The 20,589-nt window shown below is 39.4% G+C and overlaps 1 protein-coding gene across 3 annotated transcripts in view; it reads left to right on the top strand.

The window, feature by feature from the left end:
* The window catches only part of PKP2 (plakophilin 2), a 109,107-nt gene extending 93,000 nt beyond the window's left edge, over positions 1-16,107 (top strand). For all 3 annotated transcript variants that reach the window (XM_011955158.1, XM_011955157.1, XM_011955156.1), the window contains 4 exons: positions 4,542-4,695; positions 10,502-10,691; positions 14,117-14,204; positions 14,356-16,107. In XM_011955158.1, coding sequence (XP_011810548.1) covers positions 4,542-4,695; positions 10,502-10,691; positions 14,117-14,204; positions 14,356-14,424 — 501 coding nt within the window. In that variant the 3' untranslated portion in view covers positions 14,425-16,107. The remainder of the gene's footprint in view (positions 1-4,541; positions 4,696-10,501; positions 10,692-14,116; positions 14,205-14,355) is intronic.
* The last annotated feature ends 4,482 nt before the right edge of the window (positions 16,108-20,589 follow it).

The raw sequence follows: 20,589 nt of genomic DNA, 5'->3' as shown, positions 1-20,589 counted from the left end.
GTGGCTCATGCCTGTAATCCCAGCACTTTGGGAGGCCGAGGTGGGCAGATCACAAGGTCAGGAGATAGAGACCATCCTGGCTAACAAGGTGAAACCCCGTCCTTACTAAAAATACAGAAATTAGCTGGGTGTGGTGGTGGGCACCTGTAGTTCCAGCTACTTGGGAGCCTGAGGCAGGAGAATGGCGTGAACCCAGGAGGCAGAGCTTGCAGTGAGCCAAGATTGTGCCACTACACTCCAGCCTGGGCAACAGAATGAGACTCCATCTCAAAAAAAAAAGAAAAAAAAAAGATCTCAAGGTAACAACCTAACATCACAACTAAAAGAACTAGAGAACCAAGAGCAAACAAACCCCAAGGCAAGAAATAGCCAAGATCAGAGTGGAACCGAAGGAGATACAAACACACACACAAAAAAACCCTTCAAAAAATCAACAAATTCAGGAGCTGTTTTTTTGGAAAAAAAAAAAATTAATAAAATGATCTGCTAGCTAGACTAATAGAAAAGAGAGAAGAATCAAATAACACAATCAGAAATGATAAGGGGGATATCACCACTGACCCCACAGAAATACATACAACCATCAGAGAATACTATAAATACCCCTATACGCATAAACTAGAAGATCTAGGAAGACATGGATAAACTTCTGGACACATACATCTTCTCAAGACTGAACCAAGAAGAAATCGAATCCCTTAATAGACCAATAATGAGTTCTAAAATTGAGGTGGTAATAAATAGCCTACCAACCACAAAAAACCCAGGACCAGATAGATTTACAGCTGAAATCTGCCAGAGGTACAAAGAAGAGTGGGTACCATTTCTACTGAAACTATTCCAAAAAATTGAAAAGTAGGAACTCCTCCTTAACTTATTGTATGAGACCAGCATCATCCTGATACCAAAACCTGGCAGAGATACAACAACAAAAAAAGAAAACTTCAGGCCAATATCCCTGACAAACATCAATACAAAAATCCTCGGTAAAATACTGGCAAACTGAATCTAGCAGCACGTCAAAAAGCGTATCTACCACCATCAAGTGGATTTCATCACTGGGCTGCAAGGTTGGTTCAACATTTGCAGATCAATAAATGTGATCCATCACATAAACAGAACTGCAGACAAAAACCACATGATCTCAATAGATGCAGAAAAGGCCTTTGATAAAATTCAGCATCCCTTCAAGGTAAAAGCTCTCAATAAACTACTACCCAAAGTAATTTATAGATTCAATGCTATCCCCATTAAACTACCATTAACATTCTTCACAGAATTAGAAAAAAAACTATTTTAAAATTCATATGGAATTGAAAAAGAGCCGAATAGCCAAGACCATCTTAAGCAAAAAGGTCAAAGCTAGAGGCATCATGCTACCTGACTTCAAACTGTATTACAAAGCTACCATAACCAAAACAGCATGGTACTGGTACAAAAGCAGACACATAGACCAGTAGAATTGAATAGAGAACTCAGAAATAAGACTGCACACCTACAACAATCTGATCTTCAGCAAACCTGACAAAAGCAAGCAATGGGAAAAGGATTCCCTATTTAATAAACCGTGCTGGGCGAACTGGCTAGTCAAATGCAGAAAATTGAAAGTGGACCCCTTCCTTACACTTTATACAAAAATTAACTCACGATAGAGACTTAAATGTAAAACCCAAAACTATAAAAACCCTGGAAGAAAATCTAGGCAATACCATTCAGGACATAGGCAACGGCAAAGATTTCATGACAAAAACACCAAAAGCAATAGCAATGAAAGCAAAAATTGACAAATGGGATGCAGTGAAACTAAAGAGCTTATGCACAGCAAAAGAAACTATCATCAGAGTGAACAGACAACCTAGAGAATGGGAGAAAGTGTTTACAGTCTATCTGCCTGACAAAGGTCTAATATCCAGCGTCTACAAGGAACCTAAACAAATTTACAAGACAAAAACAAAACAAAACAAAAAACATTAAAAAGTGGACAAAGGACATGAACAGACTCTTCTCAAAAGAAGACATACATGTGGTTAACAAACGTGAAAAAAAAGTTCAACATCACTGATCGTTAGAAAAATGCAAATCAGAACCACTGTGAGATACCATCTCATGCCAGTCAGAATGGTAATTATTAAAAAGTCAGAAAAACAACAGATGCTGATGAGGTTGCAGAGAAAAAGGAACGCTTTTCCACCATTGGTGGGAGTGCAAATTAGTTCAACCATTGTGGAAAACAGTGTGGTGATTTCTCAAAGATCTAGAGGCAAAAATACCATTTGACCCAGCAGTTCCATTGTTGGGTATATACCCAAAGGAATATAAATCATTCTCACATAAAGATACATGAATGTGTGTGTTCATTGCAGCACTGTTCACAATAGCAAAGACATGGAATCAACGCAAATGCCCATCAGTGATAGATTGAATAAAGAAAATGTCATACATACACACCATGGAATACTGTGCAGCCATAAAAAGGAATGAGATCATGTCCTTTGCAGGGACATGGATGGAGATGGAAGCCATTATCCTTGGCAAACAGAAAGCCAAGCACCACATGGCCTCACTTATAAGTGGGAGCTGAACAATGGGAACACATGGATACTTGGTGGGGAACAGCACACACTGGGGCCTGTTGGGGACTTGGGGGGATGAGGGAGAGCATCAGGAAGAATAGCTAATGTGTGCTGGGCTAGGTGATGGGATGATCTGTGCAGCAAACCACCATGGTACACATTAACCTATGTAACAAACCTACACATCCTACCCGTGTGCCCCTGAACTTAAAAGTTGAAGAAAAAACCATTGTTAATGAGGCAGATGACTCTAGAGGCAACATTTTGCAAAACCACCCAACAGAATGCCTCCTCATCCCTAAAGGACCCAGTTCCTCATCCCTCAATTGCTTTTCATGTTTCTTCTCACCGGAAAAAAACAAACAAAAAACAGTAGACAATAACCTTTCCATCAAAACACAGCATGGTAGTTAGAGACAGAAAGCCTGCCGTTGTCTGTTGCTGTTAGACAGCTGAGACAGGTATTCTGGTGATGCTACTGTGCTGCTTAGTTACCTGAACACATTATTTTTTTTAACTGTTTTAATGGCGTACCATATTTTTAACTATTGAGTACCTGTGTAAGAAAATGATAGCCTATCATAGTATATGAATTCAGAGTCAGGAATAATGGTGATGCCAAACAACCACAGATTGTCCATGTGGGTGGCTGAGATAGTGACACCTTTGCTTTCTGATGGTTCCATGTTTACAAACTATTTCATGTGCAGAATTATTACAAATATTGTATAAAATGACCTCTAGGCTATGAGTATAAGGTGCATATGAAAGATGAATGAATTTCATGTTTAGACTTAGTTCTATCTATCCGCAAGATATCCCCAAGATATTTCATTGTACATTTGCAAATCTTCCAAAATCTGAAAAAAACCCTAAACAGTTCTGGTCTCAAGCATTTCAGATAAGGGATATTCAATCTGTATGGCTAAATTCTACCAAGCCCAAAAGAAGAGATTATTCTTGTATTACACAAACAGCTAAAGGAGATAGAAAAAGATTAAATACTACCCAACTAACTTAATGATGTTAGTATAACCTTGATTCTAAAAGTGAAAAGGGTAGTAAAAGGAAAAGGTTAATCCATTTTATTTATAAACACAGATGCAAAAAAAGTAATAACCTAATTAAATCCAGCATTGCATTGCATTACATTTATTTGTTTGTTTGCTTGTTGAGACAGAGTGTTGCTCTGTCACCCAGGCTGGAGTGCAGTGGCACAATCTTGGCTCTCTGCCACCTCTGTCTCCGAGGTTCAAGTGATTCTCCTGCCTCAGCCTCTTGAGTAGCTGGGATTACAGGCACACACCACCATACCTGGCTAATATTTTTATATTTTTTAGTAGAGACAAGGTTTCACCATGTTGGCCAGGCTGGTCTTGAACTCCTGGCCTCAGGTGATCCGCCAGCTTTGGCCTCCCAAAGTGCTGGGATTACAGGTGTGAGCCACCACGCCCAGCCCCAAGATTGCATTTAAATGTACTGAATAAACAGTTTTTATCTAGTAATTGACTTGAAAACCTAATTTAGACTAGTTTCATCACAGTTCTAATTTTTAAAACATCTTCAGCCGGGCATAGTGGCTCACTCCTATAATTCCAACACTTTGGGAGGCTGAGGCAGGTGGATTACCTGAGTCAGGAGTTCGAGACCAACCTGGCCAACATGATAAAACACCACCTCTACTAAAAATACAAAAATTAGCCAGGTGTGGTGGCACACACCTGTAATCCCAGCTACTCAGGAGGCTGAGGCAGAATCACTTGAACCTGGGAGGTGGAGGTTGTGGTGAACTGAGATCACACCACTGCATTCCAGCCTGGGTGACAGAGAGAGACTCCGTCTCAAAATAAATAAATAAAATAAAAATAAAATAAAACATTTTCATCAACCTCTGGTAATCTACAGAAAACTTAATATTATCATGAAATCAAACACAATAGCACTTATAAGATGTGTCTCACAAAACAGATGCCGACGTCAGTGGCTCAGGCAGTTGTCCAGAAGGAAAATGGCCTGCAGCACACCCGAAAGATGCTGCATGTCGGTGACCTAAGTGTGAAAAAGACAGCCATCTCGCTGCTAAGAAATCTGTCCCGGAATCTTTCTCTGCAGAATGAAATTGGTGAGTCGGTATAAGTATCTATGTGTAATACGTACATGCTGAAGATACAATGCTATGAAACATTGTCTATATCCCCTCCCGTTCACAAAGATGCACTGGAAATGCGAGTAAGGAGTAGGTGATAAACCGGCCTGCCTTTTCTGCTGCCAGGTATCACAAAGAGGCTTTCTCGGTGGATCTCACCAGAGATTTTTTTAAATACCCAACATTTTTTAAAAAATTACTACAAAAGAAAAATTTTAGAGCATACTAATAATTAACAAGATAAGTAATACTATTGATATTTTTCACTGGGTGGCACCCTCAGTCACACCATCCAATGAAGTCTTTCTAATCCATATAGTTGTCTTTCAGAATGTTCTCTCTGTGGCTCTCTTAAGCACCATGATTCTAGAACATTTGAAAAACACATGTAATGGTAGTTTACTTTAGCAGTTTGGCGGTGCGTTGGACTATTAAAAAAAATGGATAAGCAGATAATCACAATAGAAAGACAAAAAAGGAGTCACTGAATATAGCAAATTTGGCATCTTTTTTTGGGTAACTGCGATGAGACGTATTTTGCCTTTGACTGTATTATTGACAGAGATGATAATGGTGTTACATTATCAAATAACATAATTTTTTATTTATTTGCTTATACCAAGAAGTATGTGATAAATGTTTGTTGTATCAAGTAGAAAATTACAAAATGAGATGATAGAAAGATAATGCTAAAATTAAACATGCTTCATAATGCTCTATAAATAGGTCGTTTCTAACAACTCAAACTCAGTTTTTCACATTTCACAAAAAATATAAACAATATTTTGCTTATTTTAATGGATTAGATTTTTAAATATGCACACATATAGCCCCAGAGATATTAAAGGCTGCAGTTATGTTTTAGTAATGTCATTTTCAAAGCCAGCCAGCAGCACATTTGACAGGAGGTTTTATACAATGGTTTCATGCTCATTATGAGTAGAGACAACCTGGAACATTCTCAGTGAATCTGAAAGAGACCTCGCCATAGGCACTCTCAAAATTATTAAAATGCTCTCCCCGTGGTCTTTTGTGCTGAACTTCAATAGAGGTGTATTATCCTTCCCTTTTTTGTTCTTTTCCCAAATGAAAAATTGACTCCATCTTTAAAACACCGCCAAGGTAAATAATGGCACTGTACACATTAAGCGTGTACCTTCAGGGCAGAAATGCTGTTGGCCTCAGGCTCTGCAGTCCCTTAAATGTTGGGAAGGTATAGCCAGAGCCACGTGGTTTATAGTAGATGATTCTGTTGATACACTTCACTTTGAGGATAACAGAGAGAAGAGGCTTCAGCAAGATAAATGCAATTTTAAAATTCCAAATTGGCTTCATGTCAAATATATAAGTAAAAGGACTTCTCTTAATTCAGAATTTTAATAGCCAGACATAAGTGAAAATCATCTTGAACATACGCTTTGTGTTTCTCACCAGAGCTTTCTAAGCCAGGTAACTTTCCCTGTTCTCACCTGCAATAAAGTTGTTACATTTTACTTACATCTAGAGAAATAAACTTGAAACTTACATTTTTTCAAAAACTTAAAGATAGGCAATGGGGCATGGTAACAGAATAACAGATTTCACACAGAAGACGCAGGTATGTATCTCACAGTGCTACTTTGCCAGTCAAGGCCTTTCATTCTATAGTTTAACTTATTAAAAGGAGGAAACCTTCTGATAATAGCATCCATTGAGAGCTTACCACATGCGCAGTACTATGATACACTTAACATGCAGTGATTTATTCCCTCAAAATAACCCTGTGACATAGACATTATTATCTCACATTGCAACTTAGGGAAAAACAAACAGAGACGTTAAATAGCTTGCTCAGGCCATAGAGCCATAAAGCAGCAGAACCAGGACTGAAACTAAAGCCCTCTGGCTTTAGATGAACACTGAGCTCTCCACAGTATGCTGTGTGCTTGAACCACAGTCAAAAAGAAAGAGTTCAGGCCTGTGAGCAGAAGGTATGTCTTACCTGTCAATCAGGTCCAGGTATTATGATGACATATCATTCAGTGCCTTTTATTGAGTACTTGTCCATTTCAGGAATAATGATCAATGCTGGAAACACAGAAATAAGTAAGATAATTGGCTTCAAGGAACCCACAGCGTCATTTGAGGTTGAGACAGTCACACAATTCATTACAATCCAGTATCACAGAGAGAGAAATGTGCTTCAAGATGCCATGTGAACACAGATGAAGGCACACAATAAAATTAGGCAGTATTTGTTAATTCCTGATCAGTGCAACACATATTCGGGAACTGTGGGGATCAGCAAAAGCAAAAGATGCATGCTTTCTGTCTTTTAAGAAGAGTCTAAAGTGGTTAGAGGAAAAAGAGGAAAACATACATGAAAATAACTATTACGAAAAGTTTAAGCACAAGTTCGCATTGACCAAAATATGTACCATAGGACAAGTTCCAGTGGACTTGTCAAATAGTAATACCTTTTTAAATTGTCCAATAAATTTTTGGTACAGATGGTGTTTGGTTACATGGATAAGTTATTTAGTGATGATTTCTGAGATGTTGGTGCACCTGTCACCTGAGGAGTGCACACTGTACCCAATGTGTAGTCTTTTATCCCTCACCCCTTCCGACCTTTCCCCCAAGTCCCCAAAATCCACTATATCACTTATTCCTTTGCATCCTCATAGCTTAGCTCCCACTTATAAGTGAGAACATACAATATTTGATTTTCCATTCCTGAGTTATTTCACTTAGAATAGTGGTCTCTAATTTCATCCAATTTAGCCGCAAAGGCCATTATGTCTTTCTTTTTAATGGCCGAGTAGTATTCCATGGTGTATGTATACCACATTTTCTGTATCCACTCATTGGTTGATTGGCTCCATATTTTGCAATTGTGAATTGTGTTGCTATACACATGCATGTACAAGTGTCTTTTTCATATAATGACTTCTTTTACTTTGGGTAGATACCCAGTAGTGGAATTGCTGGATCAAATGGTAGTTCTACTTTAGTTCCTTAGGGCATCTCCATACTGTTTTCTATAGTAGTTGTACTAGTTTACATCCCCACCAGCAGTGTAGAAGTGTTCCCTTTTCACCACATCCATGCCAACATCTATTATATTTTGATTTTTAAATTATGGTCATTCTTGCAGGAGTAAGGTGGTATCTCATTGTGCTTTTAATTTGCATTTCCATGATAATTAGTAATGTTGAGCATTTTTTTCATGTTTGTTTGAAGCTTATCAAAAAAATTTTCATATGCCATTTGTATATCTTCTTTTGAGAATTGTCTATTCATGTCCTTAGCCCACTTTTTGATGGAATTATTTGGCTTTTTTCTTGCCGATTTGAGTTCCCTGTAGATTCTGGATATTAGTCCTTTGTCGAATGCAGTTTGTGAATATTTTCTCCCACTCTGGGGTGTCTGTTTACTCTGCTGATTATTTCTTTTGCTGTGCAGAAGCTTTTTAGTTTAATTGGATCCCATTTACTTATTTTGCGTTGTGTTGCGTTTGCTTTTGGGTTCTTGGTCGTGAACTCTTTGCCTAAGCCAATGTCTAGAAGAGATTTTCCATGATTACCTTCTAGAATTTTTATGGTTTCAGGTTTCAGATTTAAGTCTTTGATCCATCTTGAGTTGGTTTTTGAGTGAAAGATGAGGATCTAGCTTTATTCTTTTACATGTGGCTTGCCAATTATCCCAGCACCATTTGTTGAATATGTTGAATAAGGTGGCCTTTCCCCACTCTGTGTTTTTGTTTGCTTTGTCAAAGATCAGTTGGCTGTAAGTATTTGGCTTTATTTCTGGGTTCTCTATTCTGTTCCATTGGTCTATGTGTCTTTTTTATTTTCTGTAGCCTAATTGTGAAAGTGACGTGTCTATTTTTTTTAAATACCTTTCTTGTTAGTACAAAAGAAAAGCCAAACTCAAACTTACAACCAAGAAGTTATATACATAGTAGAAAAGTACATTTAAAATAGTTTATTTCTCTTTTTAGAATGGTAGTATTACTTATGTATTGAAAAAAACCTTGGGAAGCAAAGATTATTCATTTATTATTTATTCACTTATTTAATTGTACTTTTTAAAATAGAGACAGGGTCTCATTATATTTTCCAGACAGGTCTCAAACTCCTGGGCTCAAGTGATCCTCCTGCCTCGGCCTTCTAAAGTGCTGGGATTACAGACATGAGCTACTGTGCCTGGCCTCAAAAATGATTTTAGTTTGGCCGGGCACGGTGGCTCACGCTTGTAATCCCAGCACTTTGAGAGGCCGAGGCAGGCAGATCACGAGGTCAGGAGATCAAGAGCATCCTAGTTAACAAGGTGAAACCCCGTCTCTACTAAAAATACAAAACTTAGCTGGGCATGGTGGCAGACGCCTGTAGTCCCAGCTACTCGGGAGGCTGAGTCAGGAGAATGGCGTGAACCCGGGAGGTACAGCTTGCAGTGAGCCGAGATCACGCCACTGCACTCCAGCCTGGGCAACAGAGCGAGACTCCGTCTCAAAAAAAAAAAAAAAAAAATGATTTTAGTTCACTATTAATACTGTTGTAGAAAAACAGCTCCTATTAACATTTTTCCTCAGGTTTCTTATGTGGGTTTTTTGGTAATACTATGTATTCTTTTCTTTTTTTTTTTTTTTTTTTTTGGAGACAGGGTGTCTCTTTCTCTCTGCTGCTCAGGCTGGAGTATGGTGGCGTGACCTCTGCCCACTGCAACCTCTCCCTCCCAAGTTCAAGCAATTCTTGTGCCTCAGCCTCCTGAGTAGCTGGGACTATAGGCACAGGCAGGTGCCACCACGCCCAGCTAATTTTTGTATTTTTGGTAGAGACGGGGTTTCACCATGTTGGCCAGGCTGGTCTTGAACTCCTGACCTTAAGTGATCCACCTGCCTCGGCCTCCCAAAGTGCTGGGATTACATGTGTGAGCCACCAAACCTGGCCAATAATATTATGTATTTTTTATATAAATAAATATACTGATTTTTCACACATACTATTAGCATAATTATTTTCTTTTTATTACACATGCTCCATAGATAGGTTTTGTGATGAATAATAGTCTTTGCAGGTGTGTTTTAGTTAATCATATTCCTATTATTAGGATATTCAGGCTTTTTAGTTTTTCATTTACATGTAGTACTGTCATAAAGATCTCTGTAGAAAGCTTTTTCCATTTTCAAAGTGATGTTTTTAAGATGTATTCCTAGACATGGAATTACCGAATTGAAGAAGACGAAAATGTTTTAAGTTCTTGATATTTCTGCCAAATTACATTCTGAAAAGATTTTCAATGTGCTGAGCACAGAGTATCCTCTTTTCAAATATTTTAAAAAATTTGTTATTAGGGAAATTACATCTTTCCATGTGTTGTTAACCAGCTGTGTTTCTTTTTAAGAATGTTCCTGGCCAGGCGCAGTGTCTCACGCCCGTAATCCCAGCACTTTGGGAGGCCGAGGCGGGCTGATCACAAGGTCAGGAGATTGAGAGCATCCTGGCTAACACAGTGAAACCCCCTCTCTACTAAAAATACAAAAAAATTAACTAGGTGTGGTGGCGGGCGCCTGTAGTCCCAGCTACTCAGGAGGCTAAGGCAGGAGAATGGTGTGAACCCGGGAGGCAGAGCTTACATTGAGCAAAGATCGTGCCACTGCACTCCAGCCTGGGCACAGAACAAGACTCCGTCTCAAAAAAAAAAAAAAAACAAAGAATGTTCATTACCCAAAATGTATTGGGATTTTGGGATTAAGAAACAATCTTTTAAATCAAGTGTTCTTTTTTTTTTCATTTTGTAGCCAAAGAAACTCTCCCCGATTTGGTTTCCATCATTCCTGACACAGTCCCAAGTACTGACCTTCTCATTGAAACTACAGCTTCTGCCTGTTACACATTGAACAACATAATCCAAAACAGTTACCAGAATGCACGGGACCTTCTAAACACTGGGGGCATCCAGAAAATTGTGACCATCAGTGGAGGCGATGCGTAAGTGCTTCAGCTTCTGCCCGTCAGCGGCCTCCCTTTCCCCTCACCACCCTGTGTTAACAGCCCAGTTATGAATGTGCAGTCAGGGTCATCATGTGCAACATGGCGGCAAACAGGATGCAAAGCCAGGCCAGATCGTCTGGCCAGCCCTCAGTGACCAGCCAAGGAAAGAACTGAAGCCACTACACCACATGCTTGTCCCTTCTCTTCTGAAGTGTCGAGAGAGGTTCAGACTCCAGAGCTTCTCTTGGTAGTCATTCCAGCATTGTATTGGCCTAATGAATTAGTTTCCCAGAGCCACAACCGTGATTTAATAATAGCAGAATGTAGGCAAAGCAGGAGTCCTCTGGACAGATATGTGCCCTTTTCCTCACTTCCATCTTAGGAGGCAACGTCACACCAGGTGGCTTAGAAGAAGCAGTGATGGGCTGGGCACAGTGGCTCATGCCTGTAATCCCAGCACTTTGGGAGGTCCAAGCAGGTGGATCACTTAGGTCAGAAGTTCGAGACCAGCCTGGCCAACATGGCAAAACCCTGTCTCCACTAAAATACAAAAATTAGCTGGATGTGGTGGTGCGTGCCTGTAATTCCAGCTACTTGGAAGACTGAGACTTGAGAATCGCTTGAGCCCAGGAGGCAGAGGTTGCAATGGGCCGCAATCGTGCCACTGCACTCCAGCCTGGTTGACAGAGTGAGATTCTGTCTCAAAAAAGAAGAAAAAAAGAAGCAGCAGCAGCAGTGATGGCACAGGAGAAGCAGTGAGGGGTAGCCTGATGAGAAAGTCTTGCTTTCACAGTTTTTTCTCTATCTTATCTCTTCCACATTTTATTCCCTTTTGAGAATAGAAGGTCCAATGCAGGTCATTCCATATCTGTGTTCCTGTTTTCAACTTTTCCCTATTTAAAAAAAAAAAAAAAAAGTGAGGAGAATGAAAACCCTTCTTTAACCAAATTATTTCCTACTAGTTAATTTAGAGTGATGAGATTGGAAAGGTGCATGAAGATTATCTTTTTCTCTTTATACAGTTTGGAATTGTTTGACTTTTTACAAATAGATACAAGTTACTTTTGTAAATAACCAAACAAGAAAAGAAATGGCCACTATAGCGTACTTCTAATGAGTTACAAAGCAGATGACTTCATCTGTACTGAAGAAACGTGTGCTTGGCTGTTCAGGGATGTACATGTCACCTCCACCACAGCCCCACCCAAGTTAGGTTCCTTCTACCCTGCAGCCCCACTTTGCAGTGCACATGAGGAAGGAAGACTGCATTCAGAGTCAGATTAAAACAAGCCCTGAGCACTGGCTGGAGTGTCAGTTCCCCAAGAATATTCACCTGTCGCCACAGGCTGGCAGATAGTATTAGGGTTGCTCAGTCTTTGTGGAGAGAATGAATTACTGCTGGAAAACAGAAATGACTCTTCTTCCAAATAGTCATCCAAACTTCCATGCAAATCACCATAAGATAGTATGATGCTCATTATTTGAGTATTCAGATATAACAATTATTGCACATGGGAATATGCAATTACTTTTGGAAACTTCTGGTAGCTTAGCAAGATAGGGGGTGAGCTACTCTGTTACTTGTTTATTGCCCTGAGTGTCCACTTGTGAGTCCTCACATGCCCTGTTTCAAAAACAGAAGTTAACAAGCAGCTTCTTGCCAGTGGTGTCTGCTGCTCTTTCCTTACTGGAGTGTTATATATCTGACCTATCATTTGTGGGCTAGCCTGGGAACATTACATCTTTGAATAAAAGAATACCAAGTATCAAACAACCAACTTATAAACAAACGTTATGAATATAACAGTCTTGGAATTTAATAACTTTTTATGCATTTCAATATTAGAGACCCATCACTTTGATGGATTTATTTGCCCTTCAGTTATTACCAAGTGATTCTGAAAAGTCCAGGAGGTACTAACAAGTCTGTGAAGTGCTGATTTGACTGCTCCTCCCTGCCAGGCTAGTATGGAAGAGAAAGGCTTTTCACTCTTGAAGGAACACAGCATGCTCTTCTCTGTACATCTTTGCACTCTCTGGTTTTGGTTTTATGTTTACAAATGCCTATGCTATGGGAGGGGGTAAACGTCTTTGTTTAAAAAAAAAAAAAAAAAAACTCAGCCATGTGCTAATCAGGTGATAGAAGAGAAAGAGATCTAAGGCAGCACTGATATAAGCCTGAAGTGGGACATTTAGAATAAATTTAAAAGCAGAACATGGGCCGGGCACGGTGGCTCTCATCTGTAATTCCAGGACTATGGGAGGCCAAGGCAGGCAGATCGTGAGGTCAGGAGATTGAGACCACCGTGGCTAACATGGTGAAACCCGGTCTCTACTAAAAATACAAAAAATTAGCCAGGCGTGGTGTTGGACGCTTGTAGTCCCAGCTGCTCAGGAGGCTGAGGCAAGTGAATCGCTTGAACCTGGGAGGCGGAGCTTGCAGTGAGCCGAGATGGCACCACTGCACTCCAACCTGGGTGACACAGTGAGATTCCATCTCAAAAAAAAAAAAAAAAAAAAGCAGAATATGAAATACTAAGTACAGTTCAAGTGCAGTGGTCACTTGGATTTATAGCAGGAACAAGTTTTCCATTTGCTCTGTACAGAAACGTAAAGAGATTTTGAAACTGCTTTAACAGGGGCTGCCACAAGAATTTATTTTATTGACTTGAAAAATTACTCCTACATTCATGGTGTCACAAAATCATATGTATTTTTACGTCATGCTTTCATGCATTTTTATTCTATAAACATACATTATAACCATACAAATATAGATTCTATTCTATAAATAATTCAAGAATTTATAACATATCTAAAGATATATTCCTTATAAATATCAGGGATTTTTCTCTATAAACTACTTTGCTTATTTTTATTATTATTATTATTATTATTATTATTTTAAGATGGAGTCTAACTCTGTCACCAGGCTGGAGTGCAGTGGCGCGATCTCAGCTCACTGCAACCTCCGTTTCCAGGTTCAAGTGATTCTCCTGCCTCAGCTTCCCTAGTAGCTGGGATTACAGGCACACACCGCCACACCCAGCTAGATTTTGTATTTTTAGTAGAGACGGGGTTTCACTATGTTGGCCAGGATGGTCTCGATCTCCTGACCTCGTGATCTACCCACCTTGGCCTCCCAAAAGTGCTGGGATTACAGGCATGAGCCACCCCGCCTGGCCTATAAACTATTTATTTATTAGCACTGTGCTAGTGGTTTAAAAAGAAAACAAAAACAAATATGGTCCCCTCCTTCCAGAGTTTGCTGCCTAATTGTCTGGTCACCGAGTGGCCTGACTTCATGGACGGCTCCTGGGGAGGAGCAGTTGAAGAGTGAAGAGGTCTTACAGAACGCCGACAGGCAGCATCCAGAAGCCTCACTCATTCTCCCTGATCTCAGAGTGTCCTTTTCTTTTCAGCTATGCCTCCAACAAAGCAAGTAAAGCTGCTTCCGTCCTCCTGTACTCTCTGTGGGCACACACGGAACTCCACCATGCCTATAAGAAGGTAAGAATATGAACAAGGAATGTGTCATAGTTAACAGAGCCAGGTAATAATGGCCCACTTGACTTGACCCTGGTAAGAAATCACTAAAAAACTGCATTTTCTTGTGTGCCAGTTTTGTTACCTTTCACGTTTCTGTTTCCTTATTCCAAAGGCTCAGTTTAAGAAGACAGATTTTGTCAACAGCCGGACTGCCAAAGCCTACCACTCCCTTAAAGACTGAGGAAAATGACAAAGTATTCTCAGCTGCAAAAATCCCCAGAGGAAAATACCTATTTTTCTACTACCCAGCCCAAGAAACCTCAAAAGCATGCCTTGTTTCTATCCTTTTCTATTTCCATGGTCACCTGAATCCAGAAAACAAATAGAACATAACTTAATGAGTCTTCCAGAAGACTTTTGCGAGTTTGCCACCAGTAGATACTGGCCACGGGCACTACAAATAGTAGTCTTTGCTATTAGAGCTTATGGTGCATGGCCTCCTGGAACCAAAATGGGAATTCATGTGGAAGGGACATTAATCCAATAAATAAGGAAAGAAGCTGTGGCATTACTGGGATTTTAAAAATTTGATTTACATTTATATTCCTTTTCCGGTTCCCATGTTTTGTCACTCGTGCACATTGCTTCACCACTGGGCCACGAGTGTAGTATTCTGCAGTGTTCAAACAGAATAGAAATGATAAGAAATATCTGCAGTTATCCAGGAGAAAGTATAATGGCAAAATTATTGGTTTCTTTCTTTACTTTGTGCTTGTTTTTATCCCCTTGAGTTTTTTTTCTCTGATTTTTAAATAAACTTAAGAAATTTAGATTACAGAGTATGCATGACTATAAGAAAAAGAAATTGAGAGGAAGTGATCGTGGCAAATTAAAGAAATCTTTTCTTCCCAGAACTTAAAGTAAAATAAGAAATAATAAATAAATAAATAAATAAATAAAATCTTTTCCACAGAGAAAGGCAACTATGATTATAAAATTTAACATTCCCCCAAACACTCAGTGAATGAGATTTTTGCTCAGGAAATACTTTACCTATAACAATGCCATTAAATCCAAATCCCTTCTAAACAATGGCATTCCATGTAATGCCTTTCCTGGACTTCTTTGGCCACTGCCCTGGACTAGTGGAAGAATGGACTCTATCTTTATCTGCAAGAGGAACTAAGGCCTTCTATCAGACTAACCAACCAGCCTGGGGCACTGAAAATACAGCTCATTTTAATAGAGTTACATTATCAACTAGCCCAGCTTTGCCCAGCATTTAAGAAATATCACAGAGCCACTAGATCTCATATGATCTTCTTCAAGCCATTATTTTAACTCAAGAAAACTCTAGAGAAAAAAAATGAAGAAGTCATGTTGAAGAAGAGATAAGAATGTGTCAAGACCATCCAGAAATGATATGAGAAATACTGATGTTTTAAAAGGTGACATCATCCAGCGAAATGAATCTATATTAAATGTTATTTTAACTGCGCTATGATTAAAACCATTCATATAGAGTTAGTCTTTACAACTACTGTTATATATATTTTTTTTAATCTGGCAACATTTGTCCTAAGTAAGGTAAGGAAAAAAATTCTTCAACTCCTTTGGCCAGAAAGGTGTAATAGAAAATAAATTTTGAATGTGTACTTAAGTCTTTATTGTATTTGAAACAATGTTTTTTTCAATTTTAAAAGCTGAATGAAGACAACTTAGGTTACTAACCTAGTTCAAAATGAAATTATTTAGATACCACTTTTTAAAATACTGGAGAGAATTTATATGTCTTTTTCCAGAGTTCTGATGATAAGCATTTGGAGTGCATTTATTCCTCCAGATAATAAATGTATGTTCAATAACTTTTTGTGTTTTTTAAGGCATTAATAAAGCCTTTGATAATATTAAATACAAAATGAGACAAAAGTAGTGTTGCTTGCATTGGTGTCTGTGTATATCTGATTTATTTGTGTGTCTTGGAATATATGGTATGATTGACATGAAATTTGAGGATTTAACCTTGTAAACTTCAATTACTAAGGGTTTGATACTTTGTAATTACTTATATTTTCCCCCTAATTAAAATCCTAAATTTTTTACCAAGAGACATTTTCTGTAAGAATGGTGGGACTAGATGGTGACCATAAAAATGAAGACACATGCAGACGTGTTAGCTGTGGTTAGATTTTAGTATATTATTGGGTGATTCTGTGACTGTGAAAAGACAAGACTACATTTGATTTCCATGTGCTGCTTTGTCCACTCTGGTTGCAAACACCTCATTACTTTACAGTTTGTGAACACCTCTCAGGGAGGTTCTTCTGTGAATGAACAGTTTTGATCACAGGTCTATATATAAATATGTTTGTTTTCCTATGTGTCCCAGACCTCGCCCATGCCTTCAGAGAAACTAATGGGCAAAGCTGGGCCTTTTTGTTTATTTGTGTTTATTTGTTCCAAAGGGCTGTTCTCTGTCAAGAATTCTTCATGGTCTTCTGGAATGAAGGAGGTTGCTGCCCTAGATTTCCATCACTGGAAACATTTGTTTAGATCTGATGGCAGTAACCAAAGGGTTATCTGATAAAATAGACAGGGGATTAACATGTCAAGTGGGAGAATAAGCAGCAGGACTAGATAAACCACTATAAAACCAATTTAATCACATTGTGAAGAAGCAATTTCTTAGAAGAAAACAGGAGATGGGAGATATATATCTGTATACACGCGCACACACATACGTTTGTATATAGACACCTACATATGTGTGTGTGTGTGTGTGTGTGTGTGCCTATATACTATAGTTATAAAATGAGATTTCCCCTAAATAAAATGTCTAATGAACTTACTGCTTTGGAATAAGGAGGACTTCAGTATGTGTGTACATTGAACAAAATTGCAGAAGAAGCCTCAAATCACAGAATCTCAGGATTAAGAGGGAATTTAGAAGGCATTTGGTCAAATCCTCCTCGAAGTATCATCTTGCATGAAAAAGACTCAGTTCTTATTAATGTGACAGAAAAGAAAAACGTGCAGTCGTACACTCAACTAATTCTCAACATGACCATATAACTGGCTCTTTTCAAGACTCACTGTTGCATTAAAGTATTTCTTGTGGGAGGGAAGATAGATAAAAAAGGGAACAAAACTTTTCAAAATAAAATTCTGCTTTAAGTTTCATGTTTTAGTTTATAGTACAGTTTCATCACTTATGAAGTAAATGTTAACCTTTGAAGGACTATAAGAAAAATTCTTTGTGATATGATGTTCAGGAAAGAGAGATCAAAAATCCCAAGCACTGGCATAAGAATTGTTGAAAATATGGGAAGGGCAAGTGCCATGAAGGCCCTAGCCTGGGAGACTCAGTGAGAGGATCCAGCAGTCCTTAGCCTGAGAAGGGTGTTGTGTCACCTCTCTGTATATATTTGAAAGCCCACTGTAGAGAAGATGATAGGCTTGTTCTGGCATAGTATAGAGGATGAAACCAGGATCAATAGGTGGAGGCTATTATGAGATTAGCTTTGACAGGGTAATAGTGGACATATATTGAGTACTTCTCACAGCCTCATGAAATCATCCTTTTCTCTTTTTTTTTTTTGAGACAGAGTCTCGCTTTGTGGCCCAGGCTCGAGTGCAGTGGCGCGATCTCGGCTCACTGCAAGCTCCACCTCCCAGGTTCAAGTGATTCTCCTGCCTCAGCCTCCCGAGTAGCTGGGACTACAGTTGCATGCTACCACGCCCAGCTAATTTTTTGTCTTTTTAGTAGAGACGAGGTTTCACCTCATCTTGATATCCTGATCTCGTGATCCGCCCCACTGAGGCTCCCAAAGTGCTGGGATTACACGTGTGAGCCACCACACCCGGCCTCTTTTTTAACATTTTGAAAAGCATGAGAAAGAAAACCTCGAAGCAGACAGAGGTTAAGTCATAGCTGGAAAGTGCAGAGGGGCTTTGTGAACCCAGATGGTCTGGCTCCTCTCTGGGAGTCCCCTGTGAGCGAAGAGGGAACAATTCATGTTTCCATGCTGGCGAACAGTGGAAGTCTCTCTGGCTTTGCTACCTTTGGAGAGTAAAGAGTGCAGTATGACATCATGGTTAAGAGGGCTCATTCTAGAATGGCCAGCCTGTGCTCAAATTGTGGTTTCTCCACTTACTAGCTGAGGCACATTTCTTATTCTCTCTGAGCCTCAGCTTTCCTTATTTGTAATGTGTGACAGTAGGATTTACCTCATTGGGTTGTTTTGAGGGTTAACTGTGTTAATAAATACAAAGCATTTGAAACAGTGCCTAATAGTATCTACGCAATAAATGCCAATATGGTTTGGCTGTGTGTCCCTACCGAAATTTCATCTCAAATTATAATCCCCACATGTTGAGAGAGGGACCAGGTGGAAAGTGATTGGATCATAAGGGCGGTTTCCCTCATCCTGTTCTGCTGATAGTGAGTTCTCATGAGAGCTGATGGTTTTATATGGCAGTTTTCCCTGCTCTTACTTGCTCTCTCTCACCTGCCACCATGTAAGACATGCCTCTTCCCCTTTGGCCATGATTGTAAGTTTCCTGAGGCTCCCCCAGCCATGTGGAACTGTGAGTCAATCAAACCTCTTTCCTTTATAAATTTCCCAGTCTCGGGTATTTCTTTATAGCAGTGTGAAAACAAACTAATACAAATGCTAACTAAATTACTTGGAATTCCCTGGTTTGGAGGTCTCTGCTTTTCTTTTTAAGTTCATCTCTTGTGAATTTCTCTTTGTAGATAAAGCTGGTTCAGTTAAAAGCCCCAATAGAAGGCCAGGTAGAAATGAGGAAAACAAATATGGCCCACGCAAGTGACTCTGAATGTCCATTCCTCAGAACATGAGTCCTTTGTGGGTAGTTAAGTGTTACATGAAATATCCTATACTTAACTTTAAGTATGTTCTTTATGAAAAACAAAAAAACATAGTTATACAAAGATCAAAAGATTCTTGACCATGGCATGACTTCTCAGAATGCCATGAGTGCCTTGTAATTATAAAATTTCTAAGGAGGGACAGCTTATGCTGCATATCAGACACCTGTTTTTTGAAGCTGTAAGCCCTTTTTTTCTTAGACAACTCTTGAAGCTGTACCACTGCTGTGAACTCTGACCAACATCCACCTGTGCCATACGCAAGAGGACAAGGGGTGTTTATCTGGCTCTCAGTACAGTTCATCAAGCTAAGCCTCAGCCACTAATAAACTATACGCAGTGTTAGTCGTGAACAATCTTAGTAAAATCTGAAAATCTGTGATTTCAATAGATTGAGGGTCATTTCCTGAAGATTTTGTTTCATGCCCACCTGGAGTGCTGCAAATCTGGACAGGTGGATAACTCAAGGTGGTTATTAGCCCAGAGAAGCAGATGGAAGCAGTGACTGGCATTCTTGCATCTGGCTGATCAGATAAATAAACCTCTTCACTCTTACATCAAGAAACAATTACATCGGCCGGGCGCGGTGGCTCAAGCCTGTAATCCCAGCACTTTGGGAGGCTGAGACGGGCGGATCACGAGGTCAGGAGATTGAGACCATCTTGGCTAACACGGTGAAACCCCGTCTCTACTAAAAAATACAAAATACTAGCCGGGCGAGGTGGTGGGCGCCTGTAGTCCCAGCTACTCGGGAGGCTGAGGCAGGAGAATGGAGTAAAACCCGGGAGGCGGAGCTTGCAGTGAGCTGAGATCCGGCCACAGCACTCCAGCCTGAGCGACAGAGCGAGACTCCGTCTCAAAAAAAAAAAAAAAGAAAGAAACAATTACATCTCTTAGAAGCCTGAATTTCTCCTGTAAGCAGCTGACCCGCAATAAACCTGGCAAGGAATACAAAACAAGTCCAAAGTCTTGGGGATTTTCTTCACAGTAATTGGATGTTCTTCCCAATAACAATCCTTTGGGTATTTTTTGGTTTGGGGATTTTTAGAAAAAAGTTTTCATTTTTCATCCATCTTTCAACATGTATTGAACACCCCTACTCCTGGAGCTGAGGACCGGTGATGTAACTTTATGAAGAAGTGCTCACAGATTTGTGAAATTTACTGCGCTATGATGGACACTTTTATCGCTCACAGTATCCTTCACTTGAGAAGCAAAAAGTTATCAACTGTTTGGTGAGGGCTAAGGAGCCCTAGACCCATACGGATCATCTAGAATAGGTGTCTTATAAAATAAGAAGTGGTTGGAGTGAGAAGCAGAGAATTATTAAAAAGAATCGTTCAGTTTTAGCTAGGAGTTAAATCAGAATTAATGGTAAGAAGAACAACCTAGAAAACCTGTAATTCTAATATTTAGGAAATGAACAAAGTTTTTTTTTTAGAAACTTTTGTTTCTTTTGCCCTTTGTTCTAATTGCAGATTTTTGCAATTCCTAATTTAAAAAATAGAAGCAATC

The sequence above is a fragment of the Colobus angolensis genome, unplaced genomic scaffold, assembly GCF_000951035.1.
Source record: "Colobus angolensis palliatus isolate OR3802 unplaced genomic scaffold, Cang.pa_1.0 Scaffold397, whole genome shotgun sequence".
Classification (NCBI taxonomy): Eukaryota; Metazoa; Chordata; class Mammalia; order Primates; family Cercopithecidae; genus Colobus; species Colobus angolensis.
Note: the sequence above shows the minus strand (reverse complement) of the source record. Positions and strands in the feature narration are given on the sequence as shown.